The sequence below is a fragment of the Sebastes umbrosus genome, chromosome 21 (genome assembly GCF_015220745.1).
Source record: "Sebastes umbrosus isolate fSebUmb1 chromosome 21, fSebUmb1.pri, whole genome shotgun sequence".
Taxonomy (NCBI): domain Eukaryota; kingdom Metazoa; phylum Chordata; class Actinopteri; order Perciformes; family Sebastidae; genus Sebastes; species Sebastes umbrosus.
The window spans coordinates 17,220,963-17,244,420 of record NC_051289.1 but is presented as its reverse complement, the minus strand read 5'-3'; the positions used below and the strand labels follow the sequence as shown (position 1 = coordinate 17,244,420).

At 40.1% G+C, this 23,458-nt stretch overlaps 1 protein-coding gene across 2 annotated transcripts; it reads right to left on the bottom strand.

Annotated features, from left to right (window-relative positions):
* Window positions 1–193: 193 nt before the first annotated feature.
* Window positions 194–21,878, bottom strand: slc22a17 (solute carrier family 22 member 17). 2 transcript variants are annotated; one of them, XM_037757456.1, is made up of 10 exons: window positions 21,411–21,878; window positions 17,198–17,749; window positions 9,861–9,964; window positions 8,356–8,510; window positions 7,714–7,879; window positions 6,986–7,110; window positions 5,112–5,217; window positions 4,657–4,880; window positions 3,817–3,928; window positions 2,151–2,427 (listed from the first exon to the last, which is right to left on the bottom strand). In XM_037757456.1, the coding sequence occupies exons 2-10, from the start codon at window positions 17,672–17,674 to the stop codon at window positions 2,151–2,153; spliced, it is 1,746 nt and encodes a 581-aa protein (XP_037613384.1). In that variant the 5' UTR covers window positions 17,675–17,749; window positions 21,411–21,878. The 2 variants fall into 2 exon arrangements, with proteins under 2 accessions (XP_037613386.1, XP_037613384.1); XM_037757458.1 differs by lacking the exon at window positions 21,411–21,878 and having other exon boundaries at window positions 194–2,427; window positions 17,198–17,674.
* Window positions 21,879–23,458: the final 1,580 nt, after the last annotated feature.

Genomic DNA, 23,458 nt, shown 5'->3' with positions numbered 1-23,458 from the left:
TATGTTACTTCTGGTCACTGAGGGATATTATGCACTGTTTAAAGATCATTACATGCGAAGATATGTAAAGTAATTACTTCCCTTTTTCAATTGTATCATCGTCTCTGTATTTACTGTGTATTTATTTAACATTACAGACAGTAGTTCACATGATTCATACTCTTAACTCTTTTAAAAAAATGCCCATGTCTTGTTTATTTAACCAGTTTTATTTTACATTAAATCAGGCTATATAGTTAACTGCATCACACTCATCATTGAACAGATCATCAGTGTTGTCAGACGTAATACTACTCGAGCCAAGTTAATCATAGTGATAATAATTATCAGTATATAAGTGTTGGGACTTCTTGAGTGCAACATACAGAGGGGGAAAAAAAAAAAAACTACCAACAGCTGACGGAGGAAGAAGCCGTCGGCAAAAGTGAGTGTCCTTCATAGTTTCTTTAGTGAATTCCTCAACGTCAGAGTCCAAATTAAACACCTCCTGCTTCCTCTTAATATCACGCACCCCGCGGATACTTGAGTAAAAAAGAATTACCCGAGCTCACAAACATACACTTGGGATTTTTTTGAAGCACTGAAACCGACATGCTTTGGTAATTCTCTGATTTAACCATATGCATCATGGCATCAGCCAGCACACTCAAAATAAAGAAGAAAGATATATATCCTTGGTGCTCGGTTGAGGAGTCGGGGGGGTTAATTTGAAGCTCTGAGGGCCCTCTTCAGCTCCCATTCAAACCTTATGGAGCATCATCACCGGGCCCTTTTTCTCCAGCATCAATAAACATTCAGGCAAAAAAATAACAGATGACCTCTTTCAAAACTCCCACATCAAAGTGCTGACAAAAAATATATGTGCCTGGTTATACGAGTCACCGTTTTAAATTTCTACTGTAGTTTGTTCGTACCCGTCTATTCTCTTACAGCTGAGACTGGCCATCTAGAGAGGTATTGAGTAACTAGAAGCTTCTGAGGAAACACAGCCCTTTCAAACATGCAGAGAGGAATGTTGTGACAGTTTGGATCAGAAGAGTCAGATTCATCTCAACAACAAGTTTTAGCTTAATACTTAAAAATGCTAGGCCTCTGGATAATTTACCGATTATGCTTCATAACAACATAAATAAGACATAAATATAGCTGGCTCCAGGCCAGACTCAGAAACTGGATTTACACATTTTTGAACATGAACACCTTTTCTGTTTGAAGGCCTTTTTTTATGTTTCGTTTTTAGCTTCTGATCCTAATATTGATAATAGTTGATTCACGCTCAAACATCTGTCCCTTTAAATTTGAACATTTGGGTCAAATTATAACCAACCATTATCTTTAAAAAATAATGTTTCAAAGTGCACAGCTTCTCCACTGCATAGCGTACTCTACTGTACAGTTTCCAGCCACAGGGTCTGCTTTAACAAAACCCAGACGCCCACAAGAAGTTAAAGAAACTAAGTCTAGAGTATTTACAAGGCACCCACACGCCATCGAGTCTTACAACATACAGTATGTTCGAGAACCGTGGTCCATCCCTGTTTGAGAACGTTTACCACGAGTGTCACAGAAAAAGTATACAAAGCCGACTTTGCACACCTCCGAGCACTTCTAGCGTTGTCGTACACAGCAAAACACGACGAGAGACGTTCTATGCAGGTTAAGACAAATGCTAGGAATAATTTGCGACTACTCTCTGAGCCACGTCTGGTCTGGAGTGTCAGTAGCAAGCAGCTAACATCTCTACGACAGACGCATTGGGAGGACGGCGTGCAGCAGGGTATGCTGGTGTGTCACACGGTGTGGGGGGATCACCTGCCGTCTGGTCAGGAGGAGATGAAGATGAAGACTTCCCTACATGAACATCGTGTGTCAGATCTACACACATCTGAATGGCAGGAAATAGAGAATGGTGAAGACATAATGGCAGCTCGACCCAACCACCTGCGTTTTGGAATGACTGGAGGATGATATGTTAGGAAGCTTAGGCTGTTCCATCACCGTTCCTTCACGGCCTGTCCACAAATCATCTGTGCAGCCCTCGTCTCTATATTACTCCGTCTGACTCCTCCTCTGCGTGATGAATGTGAATGTTCTGGCTGCTAAGTGGGTGATTTGAGCACAGTCCATCCCACTGTGTCAGGTGTCTGTGTTTAGGTCTCTGGGTTGGGTGTGGCTAGCAGCGGCACATTGTCCCTCCTCCTCCTGCCCAGCGGGGGGCGCCTGTACTGCTCCCCGTCGGCCAGCGTCTGGGGCAGCGGCTTCCTCTTGCTCTCGGGCAGCAGCAGGATGGACAGCACAGCCAGCAGGGCCAGGGAGGAGTAGACCACGTGGTGCAGGAAGTAACCGTAGTGGTTCCTCAGGTCCATGAGCGGGGAGCTGAGGCGGCCCACGCAGCCGAGAGCCATCACTGCGCCCACACCGCTGCCCCTGTACACACCAAGGTTAGAATAGTGTTGAATTTTCAATTAGTTTTTATTCTATTTTGTTTTAGTTTAGACTTTTTCGATTTTGTTTTAGTTTGAGTTAAGTTTCAGAGTGTTTTTGCTAGTTTTAGTTTAGTTTCAGTTTTTCAGAAAGGTTTAGTTTTAGTTTTTACAAAATTAGTTTTAGTTTGTTTTTATATATTTAGTTTAGTTTAACAGTAGTTTTAGTTTGTTAGGGCCAGGTATAATGTCTCAGATGTAGCTATATATGAATACAAAATACATGAAATGGCCATAATGTTTAATCTTTGCACTGCTTTAGTGTCCGATGTGAAGCACTTGTGACATAGCGGCATCTCCTGGAAGGTGAAGTTCGTTCAGTTTCTGTGGTTATACGTCACAAAGGTTGACGGAAATTCATGCGGTCTCCTTTTTTCCAGTAGTGATATATTATAGCTAAAAAAACTAAAACTGAAATGAATTCACGTTCATTTTTATTTAATTTCATTTGTGCAATAATGCTTCAGTATAGTTTTAGTTTTTCTTAAAGGATATCATTCTTATTTAGTTTCACTTTGCTAAAAATATTTTTCCCTGCTTATTTTCGTTTTAGTTTCAGTGTTTAGTTTACTATAATTACCATGGTACACACACACAACTTCCAATTTGACACATATACATACATTTAAGGAATAAACTGTATGCTAGGTTTGATTTTTCAGGTTCAGTCCCCCCTTTCTCAAAGACAAAACTCACATTCATTTCTGTATGGATGCTGTTCTGTGTTTTGTTTTGTTTTGTTTTTATTTCAAGTAAAATAGCATCCATGAAGTTTCTTATTTTATGGTAACATTTGTATAAAAAGTGTAAAAATGCCTATTGTTGCCCTGTTGTCTATGTATTAAAGTGTGTACTTATTCAAAGGAATAGTTAAACATTTTGGGAATTGCACTTTTTTAATCAAGAGTTAGATGAGAAAATAGACACCACTTTCAAAAGTGTTGAACTATTCCTTTTTTCAGTATAAATTAATAACATTTATTTGAGAAATATCAGTTCTTACACAGAACTGTAAATTACCCCCCAACCGCATTTTATTCCTTCGTTTCCAAAAGACTGTCGTGTCATTTTAAGAGTGATTCTAGTTAATCAGGATGTCTGAAAACTTCTCTTCATTACTAATAGATATTGATGGAAACGTCCTCTCTCTCCTCCCTCACGATTTACTGCATTTTTCATGTCCCGATTCATTTTGGCAGCACTAATGGGCTGAGCAGGCTCTTTTTGACAGAAACAAATATTCACACATTCCATACCTCAATATATTCACACAAAACTAAAATAAAGAAAGACTGCTTTAACTTTTAAATCAGTGTTGCTGAGCTGGTGTTACCTGAAGATGGTGGGCATGATCTCTGCAGTGAAGAGGATGCAGAGGAAGGCGGTGGCCTGGGAGGAGAAGAGACCCATCACTGAGAAAACTGTGATGGCCGTCTCACTGAGATCTGAAGGGGAGGAGGAAGGAAAGCATCAGGAACTATGGACTTCCTTGATGAAGTCAAGCATTTTCTGATGATATACCATGCATGCCCTGTTGATTTGAACTGATTTCCAACTGTGAATAATCTTTTCTCTAAAACTTCTATTCTCCTGTCATTAACAGTTAGACTGGGAGAGCAGTGAGTAGGTCACCTGAAACACCGTCACCGCCCCGGTGCGACTGCCCCCTCAGCCTTTGATGCATGATTAAAGCACAGCACCTGACACAGCTTTGACTTTGCTGCCACTGCAGTGTCCTACATAAACTGAATGTCATACTCATTTTTAGCCACAAGGGGGAGACTGAGACTGAGGTGTGTTTCGATACCACGCCGTGGAAAGACAAAGGCACCTGGAATGTATTTTTCCATTAACAGAGCTGACCGGTTTGCTTTTCATCTCACTCATAATGCATGAAGCACGACAGGAAGTCAGTGGTGTATAGACGCTCTAATATGGCCACAGAGCTGAGCCTAACATCAAATAAACTAACTTTTACCTTCATTTCAGTTAGGATTGAGTAACCAAGTCCTTTAATCCTCATACAAGCCTCACATAATGTCTCTACAACAATGGGGGTGACTTCTGGGGAGATGAAGGAGGACTATGTCCACCTTGTTGGCAAAGACTACTAATAGCTTTCTTCATCTGACTCTAGATGTAAAACAATGTCCTGTAACTAAAGCCTGCTTACACTCCATGAGTCCCAGGAGGATCAAAGAGGCCAGCCCCGTCATCGTCATGGCGAGGAGCAGGATGCCACGGCGACCGCACCTGTCTACGGTCGCCCAGAGCAACAGCCAGGCACCGCACCCGGCACACACAGACAGCAGGTACGTCCAGTAGAAGCTCGGGGCCGTGCCTCTGACGTCACCTCGGAAAGAGCTGTAACAGTGACTAATGCCGTGAGAGATGAATCTGAAAGAGGGAGGGACAGAAAACAAAGAGTAAGCAGTCGTGTATTTATAAGAGGTTTTTAAATAGAAAAGTGGTTCAGAACATTTAAGAATCAGTCAAAACACTTTGAGGATGAAATATGAAACTGCAGCAGCAACCGGTTCCTGTTCATAAAGTGCTACGCAAACGGAAAGGGGCTGACTCAAAACTGCAGCGTTGCTAAATTGATGTCAAGAGTGTGGGATGACTTACGAGGTGAAGCCGAGCACACACATGTTCTTCCAGATGTTCCTGCTGTGGATGAGCTCAGGGTAGGACAGGTGGGGGCGTGAGGAGGGGGCCGGGTCTGAATCCAGCTCTGCAGCAGGCAAACGGGACAAAGCAGGCTTTTTAAATTCGCGGCTCAACAACACAGAGGAAGATGACCTGACCTGGATTCTCTTTTAGATCAATAGCTCACTGTCAGTTTTATTTATCTGAGAAGAGACATGCACAGGGGGACGCGAGTTAAATCAATGTCGTCGCATTTACTTTTGGTCAAATAGAGGTTGTTTAACAGCCACTAATAGAATACTGCAGCTGCACCAGGCTTAATACAAATAGATAACACTTTATATTAACCTCCCCAATTAGCATTTATTAGCAGTATATAAACAATTAATACATGATTTATAACACTATATACACACTGTGATGTAATTGTAAGCAAATATATATTTTAGCCATTTAGTTGTTTATTAATGTATATGTTAATGTATATGTCAACAATATATAACGCCCCCTGAGAGTAACAGATAATAAAATCAGAAAAAAAGCAGGAAAGAATGGTTCATTTTGCAATTAATATCATTATTTTTACTAGGGCTGCCTCCTCTTTGTCGATTCATCGTCTAATCGGTCGTTTTCATCTTAGTCAACTAAGGGCGCTTTCACAAGCCGTAGTCCGTTTGGCTAGACCGAATCAGAGTGAAATTGATACTTTTGGTTCGTTTGTTATTTAGTCTGGTTCGGTTTCACAGTGCACAAATTAAAGCGGACCAAGTTTATAAAATAATTTGCTGAGGGGCGTGTACGAAGGAGCAAATTTATTTGTTTCGTCTCAAGAGCTGCCACTTCTATACAGGGAATCGCGGACTTTGATAAAGTGCTGTCAAAGTTTTTTTCATTTTGACTCGGCACTGATCTTGAATGACTTTATAAACGTCACTATTTTGTGGACTTTATTTAGCATATTCTGTATGTTCTCTTCAACCCAGACGTCACTCAAACATGGGACTTCTGCAGAATTCGAGGTCCGTCCTCTCCCACTCATGTTAACCTGTCGTTTACCTGTGTCCATGTCAACAAATGCCCACACAGGCAGCCTGCATTTTGGTTTGCCAGTACGGTACAGTACAGTACGACTACTGCATTCACAACCACCCAAACGAACCGCACCAGAGTTCAATTAAAACTGACTAAATGTTGGCTTGTGAAAGCGCCCTTTCTTTAGTCGATTAGTAATTTGATTTTCATGCTGAATGACTTATTTCCAAGAATCTTATGAGCACATCTCTGGTAAACACAAAATTTAAAGTGGTGCTTTTGTGTGATTCTTTGTGGAGAAACTCAGTTTTACAGATCTGTCGATTAAATCAACTAATCTTATTTAGTCTACAAAGAAGTTCTTTGGTAGAGGACAGCCCTAAGTTTTATACGTATAGCAGTGAGAGCTATGGGACCCCCCAAAAAACAAGGAAGTTAAGCCAGTATCAACAAATTTAACTTATGGTAGCAATGATGACACTCAACAAGAGCAAGCGCCTCACTACCTGGTAAACATGTTGACATTAGAAACATGTTGCAGAGCCCAGTGAATATCCAGCTCAGCTTATTTAGTAGCTGCAGGCCATTATGCTTTATTATAATTCCATGTGTCTTTAATAAATCATGAATTATAATTGAGCATCATTACCTGCTCTCGGTAGTGGTGTGTGATACGTACTCATGTTTCGAAAGGCACTGCAATGAGTAACCCATAAATAATGCAGGCTTCATAAACTGAACATCCAATCAACCCGGCTGTGGTGTAGAAAAATGTGAGCTGCTCGCATTTTGAAGGAGAGAATAAGAATCTAAACTCCCACCTGTGAAGCTCTCGTCGTCCCTTATATCTCTGTTGGAGTTTCTCCTCTCAGTGAAGGAGTTCATGTCTGCAGATCTCTCTGACAGAAGGAGCCAGCGAGGAGACTCTGGAAACACCCCGGGAATGCTGCAGAAGAGACAAAACATAAGTCTGAGCGGCTCACTCTTTGACCTTTGCTGACATTTACCCAGCACCAAAAATAGGTAGCCAATATTTGATCCTTCGGCATGGAAAATATCCCATGTGGGTCACAAAGTAGCAGGATTCTTTATTTCTTAATCCAGCTTTTCTTCCAAACCTGCAATTCATTGCTACTAATCATACTTTAATCTCTGTTAATTTGGTTTTGAACCTGCAATGGAGGCTTATCTTGTAACAGAGGCCTTAGAGGGACTGGGGACCTTAAACAAAGTACTCCTAATGCATTCTGACATGAACTAAAAGGCTCAATGTGACGAGGGGATTGGAATCAATACGATCCAACAAAGCTTTCAGCCTTCAGCATTTTATCAAAAGACTATCAGGTTCCTTCACTCTCTTGTCCCTGCAGTTTCACACGACAATAAACACGTGCATACTTGTGACCATATAGGTACACAGACCACAAGAATATCTAAATACAAAAATAAAAGCTAAAACTGAAAATTTAATAAAAGAAAAACAGAAACACCAGAAGCTTAGAAACAAATAATCGGACACGTGGACGAACAAATATTCACACACTCGTACCCGAAACTGAGGAAGAGTGTTAGCGGTGCGGCGCCGGCTCCCAGCAGGCCCCTCCAGGATTGGCAGCCCAGGGCGATGGCGAGCAGCAGTAGCTGTCCGGCTACAGTCATCAGCCCGGCCAGCATGGTCACCGCCAGCCTCAGAGACGGTTCACACAGCTCTAGACCTGACAGTCACACACAAACATCTACCCTTACAATTCTGGTTTCATCAGCTTCAGCTGCACCTTGTGTTTAGGGTCGTGTCTAGAAGGTAACACGTTATTTGGGAAAGTCTCGCAAGATGGTTAAGGATAGGCATTGACCTTGAATAGTTAAGGTTAGGATAAGTTGTCCGACAGCAAGTCTCACAAGAGTTTTTTCAAGTTTTTGAAATTTGAGAGTAACCTTCTAGACACAAGTTTAGTGCTTATTAGCAAATGTAAGCATGCTAACACACTAAACTAAGAAGGTTGATGGTAAACAAGCATGTCAGCATTGTTATTGTGAACATGTTGGCATGCTGATGTTAGCATTTAGCTCAAAGCATTGCTGTGTCTAATTACAGTCTCTCTGATCCGCTAATATGTCTGTAGACTCTTAAGCTTGTTTGATGAATCATTCTACTAAAAACTAAACATCCTTCAACTGTTGAAATACTCACGAGTGATGTACATAGTGAGGTAGACTCCCGCACTAGCTGCCGCCAAACAGAAACGCATGACGATGAAGATGGAGGGGTACGGAGAGACACACACCAGCACCCCAAACACCACCGACAGGGTCAGAGAGGTCAGCAGAGTCTTGGATCTGCCCAGCCTGCAGTGGAAACAGAGATATGTACTGAAAACCACCTGACCAACACATTGACACATGTTTCTAATACAACTACTGCAACTTATTAATAAATAAAATTGGTATATTGTTGATCTACCATTCTAAAAGTCTCTTTAGTCATTTTAATCATCAAAAAGAAACTGGGAAATTTGAATCTAAATCAAGATAAAAAACATAAAACTGTGCTGATTATGCAAGAGCAAAAACACTAGTTTCACATGTTTAAATATTAACAGCAAGAGAGTTGGGAACAGAAAATAGGACAACGGTCTACTGTGAATAGAAGCGATAAGCTACAGTGGAAAACCAGTGGGAACTGCACTACTTTCTACAACACTTTTACAGCATCATGAACACTATTGTTGCTACCACATTCCTAGTTGCATGTAATTTGTAAATAATTCAGACAAAATGACAAATTAAATCAGACAAATGTTATTAACAATATTAAGAGCCCATAATTCCGAAATTAACACAGTTTTAAGGCCTGATTTTTGTCAAATTGAATTCACATTTTAAGATGAGTTCTAAAGAGCTGCAGATAACCTGTTCATATATCACATAAACATGAAAACCTTCCAGTAGAAATGTTGCAACCGCAAAGAAAAAAATATAAATAGAAAATATAAATGCATCTTCAAAGCAGCTCAAGTGTGAAGCATAACTGATCTCTAAATGTGATTTTCAGCTGCATGCGGGTGCAGCACTTTCCGAGCAGCAGATTAGCACTGTTCCCTTTTCTTCTTTGAACATTCGTTCCCAGGAGGCAGCATTAATTCACTTGTCTTCACAAACAGATGCTATGCTCAATTGGTCAGCAAATTAATGAAGGCTGTTAGCTGATTAAACTGGCATCGTCTCCCTCACAATTCCGCCTAAAACTACTGCTTCCCCCCCGTGTGATTCTCAATCCGACAACACAGCAGACAGGCTGGATCTATTACGTCAATTATCGGAGGTGCTTGGGTTGTTGTGCCTAATGCAGACTGCAGAGCGTGACGTCCTAAAATGTGGCAGAATAAAGCATGCACATGCAAAAAGGCTTACACTCTCTAAGTGTTCGTGTCATGTCGTGTGTTGTATGTGAGGTTTTGAGGTAGTGAATCTTGCAATGTAAGGACAAGAGGCTGAAGATTGAGGAACAAAATGATTTAACATCACAGATGTTATGCAGATGGATGGATGGATTGTGTCATAGTCTGAGATTATTTGTGGCATGCCATGCAAAACCCCAGACAAGCTTTCCAAATTGACACAGTAACCTATTAACAGAACTACTTGGGTTGCATGTCTGGACCATTTCAGCCTGCAACACGTGCATGCGTGTATTACCTGTCAGCGGCATAGCCCAGGCCGAGACAGCCAGTCAGGATGCCCAGGATGAAACACACCTCCTCCACCGGGACCAGCCAGTACTGACCACACACCAGATCCCACTGGACAGCACAGACACAAGAGGGAAGAGGACAGAGCAGTTAGTTATTATCTGTTCAGGTTAGCACAACAACATTGACTTTACAGAACAGCAAGTCATCAGGTAGACAATCATCACCACACATGTGGAGTAACAGGAGAATAGAAGCGACAAGAGAGGCTGGTGGATACAAATGGAAGACCTAACCAATAAAATCCAGATGTGCACACACTGGAATAATGTTTCATTAATATTACAACCAACCAAAACGTATACAACGACTTTTCTACTCCAGTGCCTACCCAAATTATTTTTAATAGGAATTATTCTGACTATTATCTTTTGATTAATCGATTTATCAATTAAAGGTGAGAAAAGGGTGAAAAGAAGAGAGTGCAAAGTGAGGTCCAAAACCCAAATATATACAATGTTTTGTCTATTACAACGATAGAAACAGGAGATCATTACGTTTGAGAAAATATAACCACCGACTGTTTGACTTTTTTTCTTGATGAATAACTTAAAAGGGATAGTTTGGGTGTTTTGAAGTGAGGTACTTCTCCATAGTCAGTGTATCACCTACAGTAGATGACAGTTGGCACGCCCCCAGTTTGGAGAAGCAGACAGGAGTTACCGCACTGAACCAAACTAATGTGCTACTGTGGACGAGGCCGGCAGCAAAACTTATTTTAGCCATCTAAAAGAAAGGCCCACCTAAATAAATCAATATCAGTTTAAGTGTACACTATATATAGAATATTTCTGCTGGTTTACTTTGCCGTGAGACAGCTATACAGTTTATTTTTCCAACGGGTAACTGAAGCGGTTATCTATGCTCTCATCAAAGCAACCAGACTCCATTGAAAAAAAATGGTAATTTCACCTCGCTGAACACGGAAGTTCCTGGTTTACTGTCACACGATGACACAAACAAACTAACCAATCCAGGCAGCGGTAGACCAGCAATTTTCCCCAGTAAAATTGCTGGGTTTTTTTTCCAATGGAGTCTGGTGAGTACATAGATGGATACAGCAGCTTCAGTTCCCTGTCGGAAAGGGCTGACTGACGGCAGGGTAAACAAGCGAAAATATTCTAAATATAGCGTACACTTAAACTGATATTGATTTTTTTAGGTGGAACTTTCCTTTATGCGGCAAAAATATGTTTTGATGCTAGCTCCGTCCACAGCACTACATTGCTTTGGTTCTGTGCGGTAACTCCTGTCTGCTTCTCCAAACAGGGGGCGTACCGACCATCATCTACTGTAGGTAATACACCGACTATGGATAAGTACCTCATACAACCCCATTTCAAAACATCCGAACTATCCCTTTAAATTCATTAACCGATAACCAAAATAGACTGCGATTAGTTTTCTGTGATTCGGCCTGCTATGTTTACCCAAAATCACTATTAACAGTTTCTAAACTGTAAATAAAAGTATTTTGTAGATAAAATTCATATTATTTGTTTACCCTCAAATGATGACTGAATAGCAGACTATATGGTAAACTGGTTAATTGTCAGTAAACTCATTAAGGAAGTTGGCGTACACAGAAGAAAGAGGACAGCTCACACCTAATTTACAGTAGTAGCTTACAAAGAGAGCTTCAGAGAGAGAGAGTTTGAAATGTGTTGCCTTCCTATCTGCATCTTTTAAAGCCCTAAGCCAAAATTTATAACATCACTGAGCATTCACATTGACTATTAGCTTGACTTACTCTTGAAGAAATGTGCCTCTGGCAAATTAAACTGCTAACATAATTAATTATTTCAATGGTGCAAAACAGTCAGCCTTGTTTCATTAATTCACAGAGCAAATTATTATTATTATTATTCAATTACTTCACAGAGATGATGCAAGAAAATGAGTTTCTGGTCCTTTTTTGGATATAATAACTCTTTTACTGTTTGTGTTTTGATAAATAATGATGACTAAAATGGAGATCACAGGCTGAGAGAATGACGCAGTATAAAGCCTTCAGGATCCTCTAGACTCATAATACAAACACAGGAAGATATAACCTCATAATATTACTGTGTATGTGGTGATAACAATGTATTAATGTAATTATTAGTAGTACTAGCAGCAGTAGAAGTAATAGTAGTAAATAGTAGTAGTGTGACAGTTGAATGCATTTACTGCGGGACTGTACGTAATAGTGCATCCACATGGAAAGTCAGCACGTGTTAAAAACACAGATATCTGCCCTCAGATCTGCGTTTTAATCACATTAAGCCGACCCACTGATTTGCATTATCAGCTGAGCTCTGCTAATGTCGCTGTCTGCTGGCTGCTGAACGTAAAATGATTTTAATGATGTAGAGCGGGAGAGGGAGAGCAGAGGGCCGGTGATGAAAAAAGGCCTTACATAATTGGAGCCCGTGCACAGACACATAAAAGCCTGTCACATAATATCAGCTGTCCTGTTGCTGAGGCTCAGAGCCACACCAGCCGGGGTAAAGGACAGCATAGCAACCCAAGGTGCTCATAGGGGAGGAATGCTTTGGACAACAGAGAGGAGGGTAAAATGCAAACAAATGACGTTGTAAACTCCCCAAACTGGTTTTAGGAATGAGGCTGAGGCACCCATCAGGTATGTCCATTTGGTAAGGACTGAGACCTGCAACCATTTCCTCCTTTTACATTCTGACTGAAACAGAGCCTCGCTGCTAATGTGTGATGAACTCAGCTGAGACTTTATTCATATTTTGTTGTAATTTCTGCCGTTAGTCAGATCCAGGACTAGAAATGTTTTAGATCAGAGCGAGGTTATAGATGTTTGACTTTTCAGCTTGAAAGCATCAAGAATGTTATTATGATATATATAATTTTACATAACAATCACTATATGGTGATATAGTACATTTAATGGAAAAATCTCCCCAGAAACTATTTCTTATGTTTCATCTGACAAATCAATAGTATTCCAATAAATGGAAAACTGCCCTAAAGCTGTACTGCTTATTGAGTTGCAATATTGTCCCCAAAGGCCTAATACATCCAGATATACTGTATCAAAGATATAGCTACTACCAGAGGTGGGACCAAGTCATTGTTTTGCAAGTCATAAGTCTCAAGTCTTTGTACTCAAGTCCCAAATCAAGACAGACAAGTCCAAAGTCAAGTCCCAAGTCATGACAGACAGGTCCAAAGTCAAGTCCCAAGTCAAGACAGACAAGTCCAAAGTCAAGTCCCAAGTCATGACAGACAGGTCCAAAGTCAAGTCCCAAGTCATGACAGACAGGTCCAAAGTCAAGTCCCAAGTCAAGACAGACAAGTCCAAAGTCTTAAACTTTGAGTTTTGAGTCCTAAACAAGTCATAATGCGCTCTTCACCAAATGTAATGTCGTTTTAACAACAGAGTAACTGCCGCTCAGTAACGTAAGGTTACTTCTTCATGGTTTTCTCCTGCAACTTGATTGGATGCTCTCGGATTGGTTCAAACTAATGGATCTGGGGAATTAAGTGTACGATAATCAAACGCAAATCCCAATAATATTCACCAAAATCCAGTGAGTCCAGAGTTCAATAAAAAAACACAACTTTTCAGGGATTCAGCAATAAACAACCACAGATAGAAATTTAGTTTGTTCAGTTCAATTTTTTCCCCCACGAGTAAATCCTCTTCCCAAACAAATCAATAAAGAATCGCTCAAAAAATATAAATAAACCCAACATCTCCAATGCTGTCAGAGTTACCTCCGGTACCAGGTAGTTGATTGTCATTGTGTACACATTTTAAAATCACATGCTTTTTAACCTTTGGGCTTGGGGGGCAAGGTAGGTATAGAGTATTTTCAAATCAAAAGGCTCAAGTCAACGTGAAGTCACGAGTCGTTCGGTGTTAAAGTCCAAGTCGAGTTGCAAGTATTTATATATTTGGCCAAGTCAAGTCTAAAGTCATCAGATTTGTGACACTTGAGTCCAAGTCATGCGACAAGTCCACACCTCTAGCTACTACTAGCGGCTGTGGCTCAGCCGGTCGTCTACCAATCAGAAGGTCGGTGGTTCGATCCCCGGCTGCTCTGGTCACATGTCAATGTGTCCTTGAGTAAGACACTTAACCCCAAATTGCTCCCGAAGGCATAGCCATCAGTGTGGGAATGAGTATTTAGATTAGATCCTGATGGCACCTTGTATATGTGTGTAAATGCTGACATATAGTGTAAAGCGCTTTGAGTGGTCGGAAGACTAGAAAAGTGCTATATACAGTAAATGTAAGTCCATCCATTAACTACGTAAATGCTATGTAAACATCTCATGATCATCAACTCTAATGACGGCAGGAAGTGTGTGTGCATTAGCCCGTAGATCCACACAGGATAGAGATGTTAAGTAGAGTTTGCCTCGAGTGAAGCGACACAGTATTTATTGATCGTGGCAGAGGCGAATCTGATCAGAGGCCCTCCTGCTTCCTGCTCACCAGACTGCCAGCTCAGCAAAGCGAAGCAGCACTGGAGGAACAGATCATCATGACAGCAAAAAATACTGTCTGAGCTAAATGTGACTTTAAGAGCCAAAATATGTCTGTCTCCATGTCACTCTCAGTATATAAAATGAGAGGTGGACCAGACTGTATGCATGCTCTTACTGTATGCCCATAAGAAAGCATTTGCTGCTATATGCTTCCTTTGGCAGCGGTTATGTCCCCTCAGCTTGCTGCAGTGATGTGGGTGGATTACCAGCAAACTGCCCTAATAGTAATACCATGGCCTGGAGCGCTGGGTGTGGCTCCCACATCCAGTAGGCACCAGAAATAAAAACAGACAGACAGGCCACAGAGTGACCAGCCTGAGTGGAAAACCGTGAGCAGCTGGCTGCGTCTCTGTTAAAGACATTAACAAGAGCTATTCAATGTTTTCACTATGAAATCCAGCTCTGAGAGGAAATGCAGGTTGCAAGTCAAACAAGCAGTGTACACAGTGACACATTAATGCAGCGACACAGCATTTACCTGCTGTATTTATCACATTGGCTACCTGATATCACAATTCAAATACATGTATAACACAGGATGCTGGTTGCTTTCATGAATATGAACAGCAGGAGCAGCTTTTTACAACAGCTAGTAATTTGAGAATCAGACAAAAATCTATCATTTCATTGAGAAGCATGAAGCATGAGCTCCACTGGCAACCTGAATAGATGGTTTTTCTCTCATTTGGTACAACCCTCTAAGAGCATTGATTGTGTGGTTATGAGCATAAGAGGAAAAGAAACCACTTGAAATTGTTGATACGGGGTTATTTTTCAAACCTGTCAATATTCCTGGTGCTTTTTTTAGGGCATATAATGAGATTCAAAATATTCCCTCTTAGTTCCACTGTAGCTTATCTTCAACCTGTGTGCTGTTTAAATAAGAAAAGAAGTGTTGCAGTTAAAAAGGTTAAAAGATACCGTTGTGGCCAGGAGGTTCATATCCTCAGAGCAGGGAGGCAAATTATTTAAATTCCCTGATCCCTGCTTTGTGAACAGAGGTGCCGACAAGCAAGACAATCTAATGGACCAGTCCTATGTACAAATTGCTGCCATTCATATTCCACAGCATAACCTTTAAAATCAAGATATTTCTTTAACCTTTGTGTTATTTAAGTATGCTATCTCTCTTTCTACCTCAGTGGTAATCTGGTTGTGAGCAGGGATCGTTCCTCCTTAGTGACGTATTTAAGATATCTTCATAAATCTCTCTCTCGTGGCCCTTTCAATTCAACGCAGTGACGTATGTAAAGACACACATTTCTGTAGGAGTCACTGAGCTAGGGCTGCCCCCTCTTAGTGGATTAGTTGACTAATCAATTGTTTTGGTCTTAGTCGACTAAGATTTAATTAGGTGATAGCTCGTTTTTTCATGCTTTTTCATGCTGAATTACTTATTTCTAAGAAACTTATGAGCACACCCAGGGTTCAACGTTAATGTTTTTTCCCCACTTGTCCGGTCAGTCAGAAATCTACTTGACCAAAGTCTACTTTTACTAGCACATTTAATCTTTATTTAAGTAAATAAGTCTGGAGTTTTGCCCACATCCTCTAATGCAAACAAACTAAACTCCTGTTTCCAGGATAATGCTCGCTTGCACTTCAGCTCATAAACTTTGTTTCACCCACTGCCATTTTCTCGTAAGTGCCCAATCGGTACTGCGCATGTACAACTCTCAACAGAGATGAAAAGGAAGAGAAATGGTTCACTCCTTAGCTACTTCCATCATCAGCTCCAGAAAAAAATGATGTGTTTAATTTCTTTTTACCAATTGCCCGATCAGACAAGTGAATTGCTAAATTTACTAGCCCACTGTTATATTTGACTTGCCCTGGGCAAGCGGGCAATCCTTGTTGTTGAACCCTGATATCTCTGATAAACACAAGATTTAAAGTGGTGCTCTTGTGTGATTCTTTGTGGAGAAACTCAGTTTCACAGATCTGTCGATTAAATCAACTAATCGATTAGTCGACAAAATCGTACGAGTGTCAGTCGGCTAAGAATTTCTTTGGTCGAGGACAGCCCAAGACTGAGCGTTAAACTGGCTCCACAACCCTCCTGTCATGGCTGAATGGAAGTCTGATGAACAACTTATGATTATGATTCAGCATATTGTGTTCTTCCTTGTCAAAACCTGGTGCCCTACATTACAAACAATGCCATTAACCGGGGGAAAGTTCAGTTGGAGATTCGGGTGCTAGTAGCGACGAATGTTGCTTCGTGTCTCTACTCTGAAGCAGAGATGAGGAACTCAGCGCACTACAGAGGTCTGGTATCACTTCTCGCTAATGCCACATGAAGACACAGAGAATGAGCGGGTGAGTGTATGAGAGACACTACATCTAAACTCATCTGATCTCCAAAATCTCTGAGGAATGCACCAACAAGGAAGAGTTTTCACAACAACTCCTGTCCCCACACAAGCATAACAAAACGTCAGTTAAAAAGTTAGTCAATTAAATGCTATGATGTATTATAAACTAGCAAGTTCCAAAGCTCTACAAACCACCAGTATAAGACATTTTCCGACTCACAGGTACAAATATGTGCAGCTAAAGTTTAGCAGGGTGTTGCAAAAAAGGAAGGCTGCATGCTCAGCAAGACCCTCCTGTGGATGAATACAGGATTAAAAAAGAAACAACCGTTTCAGCATTTTAAGGCCCTAAATCCATACATAAACAAAAAAAGGTAGCCCTCCCGCAGAAAGCCAAAACATTGAACTAAGACAGGACCATAATTAGAGAGTTCAGGAGGATCCCAGGCCGGAGCTTTACCTCAGTAACGATGTTTCTCCTCAGCCCTTCTGTGACGTTGTAGTCCCAGCCGGCCTCGCAGTCCACCACTGCTGACTGGCTGCCGTTGACGTACTGCTTACACTGGGACCGCCCCCCGCTGTCCCCGGGCCTCTCCCCCTTATCCCAGGGCAGGGAGGCGTTCAGCACCTCGGGGGACGGCAAGGGCCCCGGCAGGTGGCAGTGGTGGGGCGGCGAGAGGGTGATGAGGGGGTCGGAAGAGAGCAGGAAGGCCAGGAAGAGGTTGGGCAGGATGGAGAGAGCGATCAGAACCCTCTGCTTCTTCCTGCCCAGAGCCAGCACCATCACCTCCCCCGTGGGAGGCAGCGAGGGCGGGGCGGGGAGGGAGGAGGAAGAAGGGGCCGGGGAGGAGGGAACCGGGGAGGAAGGGAGGGATGGAGGGGGAGCAGGGCACGGGGAAGGGGAGACCAGAGGGGGAGAGTCCGGGGATGTCATCATTGGGGGGGGGGGGGTTAAAGGTAGAGGTGGGGGGAGGTTGTCGTGATGGCAGAGGGGGAGAGAAGTGGGAGAGCTCTGCGGAAGAAAAGAAATACACAGCGTTATTCTATAGTTTAATAAGTACGTTTAAATGAATAACCTTTTTCACTGAAGCACGGGTGAAATTAATGACGGCTGAATTCCATTTAGCTGCTTCAGTTTCAGGGTCCTGGTGTTTATTCACAGTATCGACGTCTGAATATAGTTAGATATTAGACATAATGGCATTACTTCGACGCTCGTGTGTACATGTACCAGCCATGTGGTATATATAGCCTGCCTGCTGCACCACATGTTGAACGTAATTTGGTGGAGTGACACTCATGTGAAAGTTCACAGTAACGTTGTCCAACGGTTCCAGAGTCAGAGGGGAGGGGACACACTGGGTCCTTTCACACTGAGGCTACACTATTTTAAATACTGAGCAAATATCTGACCACACATTCCTACTGAACAGAAGAATACTGTATACATACAGGAGCACATTATTTACTTACTCCAATTCTGTCCACCCACAGAGTAAAACGAGTATTATGAGATCATACCTGTACTCTAAGAAAATGTGACCCAGTTCTAAAGCTGCAACGATTAATCGATTAGTTGTGAACTATTAAATTAATCGCCAACTATTTTTGATAATCGATTAATCGGTTTGTGTAATTTTTTAAGAAAAAAAAAAAGGTATAAATTCTGATTCCAGTTTCTTAAAAGTGAATATTTTCTGGTTTCTTTCTTCAATAGCGATACCTGGGCTGGGTTGGGTATCTGTCAATTCCAAGTAGTGATCCGATACCAGTGTTTTATTAATAGGCTGCATGCCTCACTGTGTGGAAGTGACTAGGATCCTTTTTCAAATCAATCAAATTTACTGAAATGTTATTTATTATTAAAATAAATAATCGTACACCAACTACTTGGCATAAAAATCTTCAAAATTAACAGGAATTAGAATTCAGGTGTAAACCTTTTTAATGCAGCAACAAACTGGTCAAATCTTACACAGGAATTAAAATTCCAGTATATAATATACATAGTATATAAACAGAAGTGAATTGAATAGATCGGACCCATTGTCACCGATACCCAATCCAGTTATTTGAGTCAGTTTCGGCCCGATATCCAATCCGGTATCGGTGCATCCCCACTATTTTGATAATCCGTTAAACAGTTTGAGTAACTTTTTTAAGAAAAATAAAGCAAATTCTCTGATTCCAGCTTCTTAAATGTGAATATGTTCTGGTTTATTTACTCCTCTGTGACAGTAAACTGAATATCTTTGAGTTGTGGACAAAACAAGTCATTTAAAGACGTCATCTTGGGCTTTGATTGACATTTTTTCAACATTTTATAGACCAAAACAACTAATCGATTAATTGAGAAAATAATCAACAATGAAAATAATCGTTAGTAATTAATAGATAAAGAAGATTATTGTTAGTTATAGCCCTATTCTTATTTTCATTTTATTGTGCCTTTTTTATCCTGATATTTCAATGGTTTATTGTATTGTTCTTGTGGCCTTTTTGCTGGGTCCTGATCCCAGTAGGCCTTTGGGTACTCTTTGTCATGTTTTTGGTATGTCTGTCTCTTGTCTGTGCTCTACCTTATTGTCAATACGGATGCCATCCTCTATTTTTGCTGCAAACAAATCTACCTACGGCTACAAATAAGGTCACCTGAACCTGAACCTGAACCTGCCATTCAGACCCACTGATCTGCTTTCAATATGGTTTATAAATACACTAGCTATACAGGTTATAGGCCTAACACAAAGCTTTGTCATGTCAAGACGCCCAAGTTGTAACACACAAAGACTCCAGTCAAAAGAGGTTTTTCAAGTGCTGTCATGGATACATGGGGGAGACAGAAACAAAATGTATAAATAACAGTGAATGTTTAAAATAAGGGTTGTGGGTTAAACCCCAAACCAATGGGTATATAAAAGCCCTGAAATGATGTGGTGTTTTGAGAGCAAAAGGGAGCCCTTCCCTCTCTCAGTATTACAGGCTGCTCTCTGTGTGCTCCCAGACAAAACAAGACATTTGAAGACGTCATCTCGGGCTTTGATTGACATTTTTTCACCATTTTATAGACCAAAACAACTAATCGATTAATCGAGAAAATAATCAACAATGAAAATAATCGTTAGTTGAGTTCAGACTAGGGAAAGAGGGCTGAAATTATTAGTCAATCACTATTTTCTGACATTCATATAGCCAAAACAAAGAATCGATAAAGAAGATTATTGTTTTAGTTATAGCCCTAATTCAGACCCACTGATCTGCTTTCATTATGGTTTATAAATACACTAGCTACAGGTTAGAGGCCTAAAATCACAAAAAGGAGGATAATTTTGTTGTCAAGTGCTGTCATGGGTATATGGGGGGAGACAGAAACAAATGTATAAATAACAGCAAAAGTTTGTTGTTTTTTTTGTTGTTCTTTACATTTATCCTTTAATATTGCAATATATTGTTATTCATTGTTTTTTATTTGTTTTTTTGTTTTATTGACACAAACATTAATTACTTCTTTATTGTTTTCTTCCATTTACATGCATGTTCTTTTTAAATATCTATATATTGTAATTTGCTTAATGAATTGTATATACATGTATATATGTTTTTATTTTGTTCTTTTTTTATTAGTATTTATTATTGAATTGACGCTTTGGCAATATTTTTCACCTGACAGTCATGCCAACCTTATTCCAAACATCACCCAAACCAAATAGGTTAATTCTGTATACATTTATTTATTTTTTGTTTATGTGTAATATTTATTATGCCTATGTTTTATATATAAGATATTGTTTATATTGTTTGCTTCCACGATTTGTACATTCTTTTGTTGTTGTCGTAGTCTTATTTTAGTCTTAATCGTTGTTGAATTGAATTGAATTGAATTGGTGTGTCACTCAGCAATAAATTCCCTTCTTCCTTTATTCAATTATTTATTGACTCTTTACCAAATAGGCCTGCATTGATCATTTTCATTTACATTATTGTATAAAATGATTATTGATTTTGAAGCATGACATCAGATTAAAAACACTAGGTTGTGGGTTAAACCCTGAAATGATGTGGTGTTTTGAGAGCAAAAAGGTTGGTGTGTCACTCAGCAATAAATTCCTGCTTCCTTTATTCATTATTTATTGACTCTTTACCAATAGGCCTGCATTAATCATTTTCATTTACATTATTGTATAAAATGATTATTGATTTTGAAGCATGACATGGGATAAAAAACACTAGGTTGTGGGTTAAACCCTGAAATGATGTGGTGTTTTGAGGAGCAAAGGGGAGCCCTTCCCTCTCAGTATTACACAGCCTGCTCTCTCTCTCTCTCTCTGTGTGTGTGTGCTCTCCCAGTTGAGGAGCAGGAATGTGAACAGCCTGTTCAGCTCCTCAGACCTCAGCAGCCTCCTCTGTCTGGTGCACATGGTGCTCCTCTAGTGTTTTCCTTTTGCAGGAACACACAGGGCCAGGAAGTCTTGCAAAAAAACAGGAATTACATAAGAGCTTTTTACACAGGGGGGGCTGTCCTGGCCTTCTGTGGAAGAAGTATTAACACAATAATAGAGAGTGTGTGAGGAGAATAACATTATAATGTAGGAGGGTGAAGCAGCAGCAGCAGCTGGGCCAAGACTCACCTGCTCTCTGCACACACAGCTGCTGCTATGGATACTGTTACTCACCCTTTAATGTGTTGTCAAGGTGTTGTCAAGGTGTTGTCAAGGCGTCCAGAGTAGTTTCACCGTGTCTCCTCCGTGTCTGCTTTGTCTGTTATAGGAAAAGACATGTCTGTCCTGGAGGAGTGTTGAGACAAACAGAGGACACTGGACTCTCCTGTTAGCCTCTCTGAGATGAGCTGCTGATGCTAGACTCGTCTCATACTGTGTAGTCCTCGTTTCTGCCTGCAGACAGCATACAAGATGATTAAATGAGGCATAATTGTGTCCGACAGCAAGCTTTAAAGGGGAAACGCGTCGTCAGTCAGCCGGTGGCGGACAAAGAGCGGCTGGAAAGCTGCATTGAGGAGAAGAAGCCTGTTTGGTTAGAGACGAACGAGCAGGTCTGCCGGGCGACTCGGAACACTTCGGCACAGCTCGGGTAAATCCGTCAAAGGCGACGTCACCTCGGCTCACTGCTGTCAAAGATCGTCTATGATAAAATAGGTGTGTCACTCAGCAATATATTCCCTGCTTCCTTTATTCAATTATTTATTGACTATTTAACAATAGACCTGCATTGATCATTTTCCATTTATATTATTGTATAAAATGATTATTGATTTTGAAGCATGATATATGATGAAAACACTTAAAGAAACACTTTTGTGCCAATTTAATTCAATTCAATTTATTTTTGTATAGCGTCAAATCATAACAGACGTTATCTCGAGACGCTTAATATATAATGCATTTAATACATTATTAATATTTCATATGATGAAACGTGACATTTCAGGTCATTTCTCAAAACCCCAAAAATAAATCAACATTGTCCTGCTGAGCTAACATACAAAAAACAGGATTTCAAGAAGCAATTTGGGGAAACTGAATTTTTTATTACATAACATGTTCGGCTGGTGGTTGTGTCAGTTTCTCATCATTTGTTAGTAACTTGTCCAGCAGACTGGGTCAGTTGAATCCTTTTCTTTTAAAATAATATTAGAATTACACAGAAAACAAAGTTCCTTCACTTTTGTGTCACTTTTGTGCAATGTAAATATTGTAAATCTACTGTTACAGATATGTGCAATAACATATGCTGATCACTCTGTGCAATAATTATATAATTATCTGACAGACACTTTGTGCAATAATCTTGCACTGTCATACTGTCATCTCATCAATATACATATTGTGTTTTTATATTTTATATTGTATTATATTTTAAATTTTGTATATCTATATTGCACTATCTCTTTTTTTTATTGTATTATATCTTTTCATTAGCACCTATGGGATTGTCACAATGACAATAAAAGGCTTGAATCTTGAATCTAAAAGTTACTTATGAAAACAATAAAGACTCCTCTGACTCTGGGGACTGGTAGAATGAATTATTTTAAGTATTAGTACTCATTATACAAATAGGCTATACATTTTAACTAAAGCATTATGTAGCCTACACTCAGCTATTTATTTCCATAAATAAAAAGTTATCACGTGTGTTTTTATTGGATTGCAAGTACCTCACATTATCTTCCAAAATTCTGCACACATTGTTGTATTACTGACTGTTGTCTAGCTGTATATTGCTGGATATAAAGATTATTATTGGATTAGTAATATAAATCTATTTCAAACTGTTATATCTAAATGATATAAATTACATTTCTCTTGACAAGAAAAGCAGGAAGAGGAAAGTAGAAGAGCCCACCAGACACACATTGTTTAGGACTCTTGCTATAATGTGATTTGCAGAAAGCTTCTTATTGCTTACATTATGACCTACTAATTATGCCTTTTTGATATATTAATTCTTCATATGTTGTTTTAAGTTTTACACCCTTCTGATGTCGGTAGAGCATATGCTTTTTACTCCAAAGACTTCAGTAACCTTTAGTTATTTTTTGTTGTTGTTTTTTGCGAGAGGTAATGTTAAGAAACCTAGAGCTACAGACATTTTAACTTGTGTATTTCATTTTTATTTGGTCAAAAATAGGGATGGCAGGAAGGAGGTTTTTTAAAAGAAATGTTTATTTAGGCGTATACTTGGTCAGTGTGGCTTTTGTATG

Bases quoted from the DNA above. Each gene is read 5' to 3' on its own strand.
- slc22a17 (XM_037757456.1), bottom strand. From the start codon at position 17,674: ATGATGACATCCCCGGACTCTCCCCCTCTGGTCTCCCCTTCCCCGTGC. The intron at 9,965-17,197 runs GTAAAGCTCCGG...TGTGCTGTCCAG, and splicing joins GGAGAAACATCGTTACTGAG to TGGGATCTGGTGTGTGGTCA. The intron at 3,929-4,656 runs GTAAGCAGGCTT...CCTCCCCTTCAG, and splicing joins CCTCCTGGGACTCATGGAGT to ATCTCAGTGAGACGGCCATC.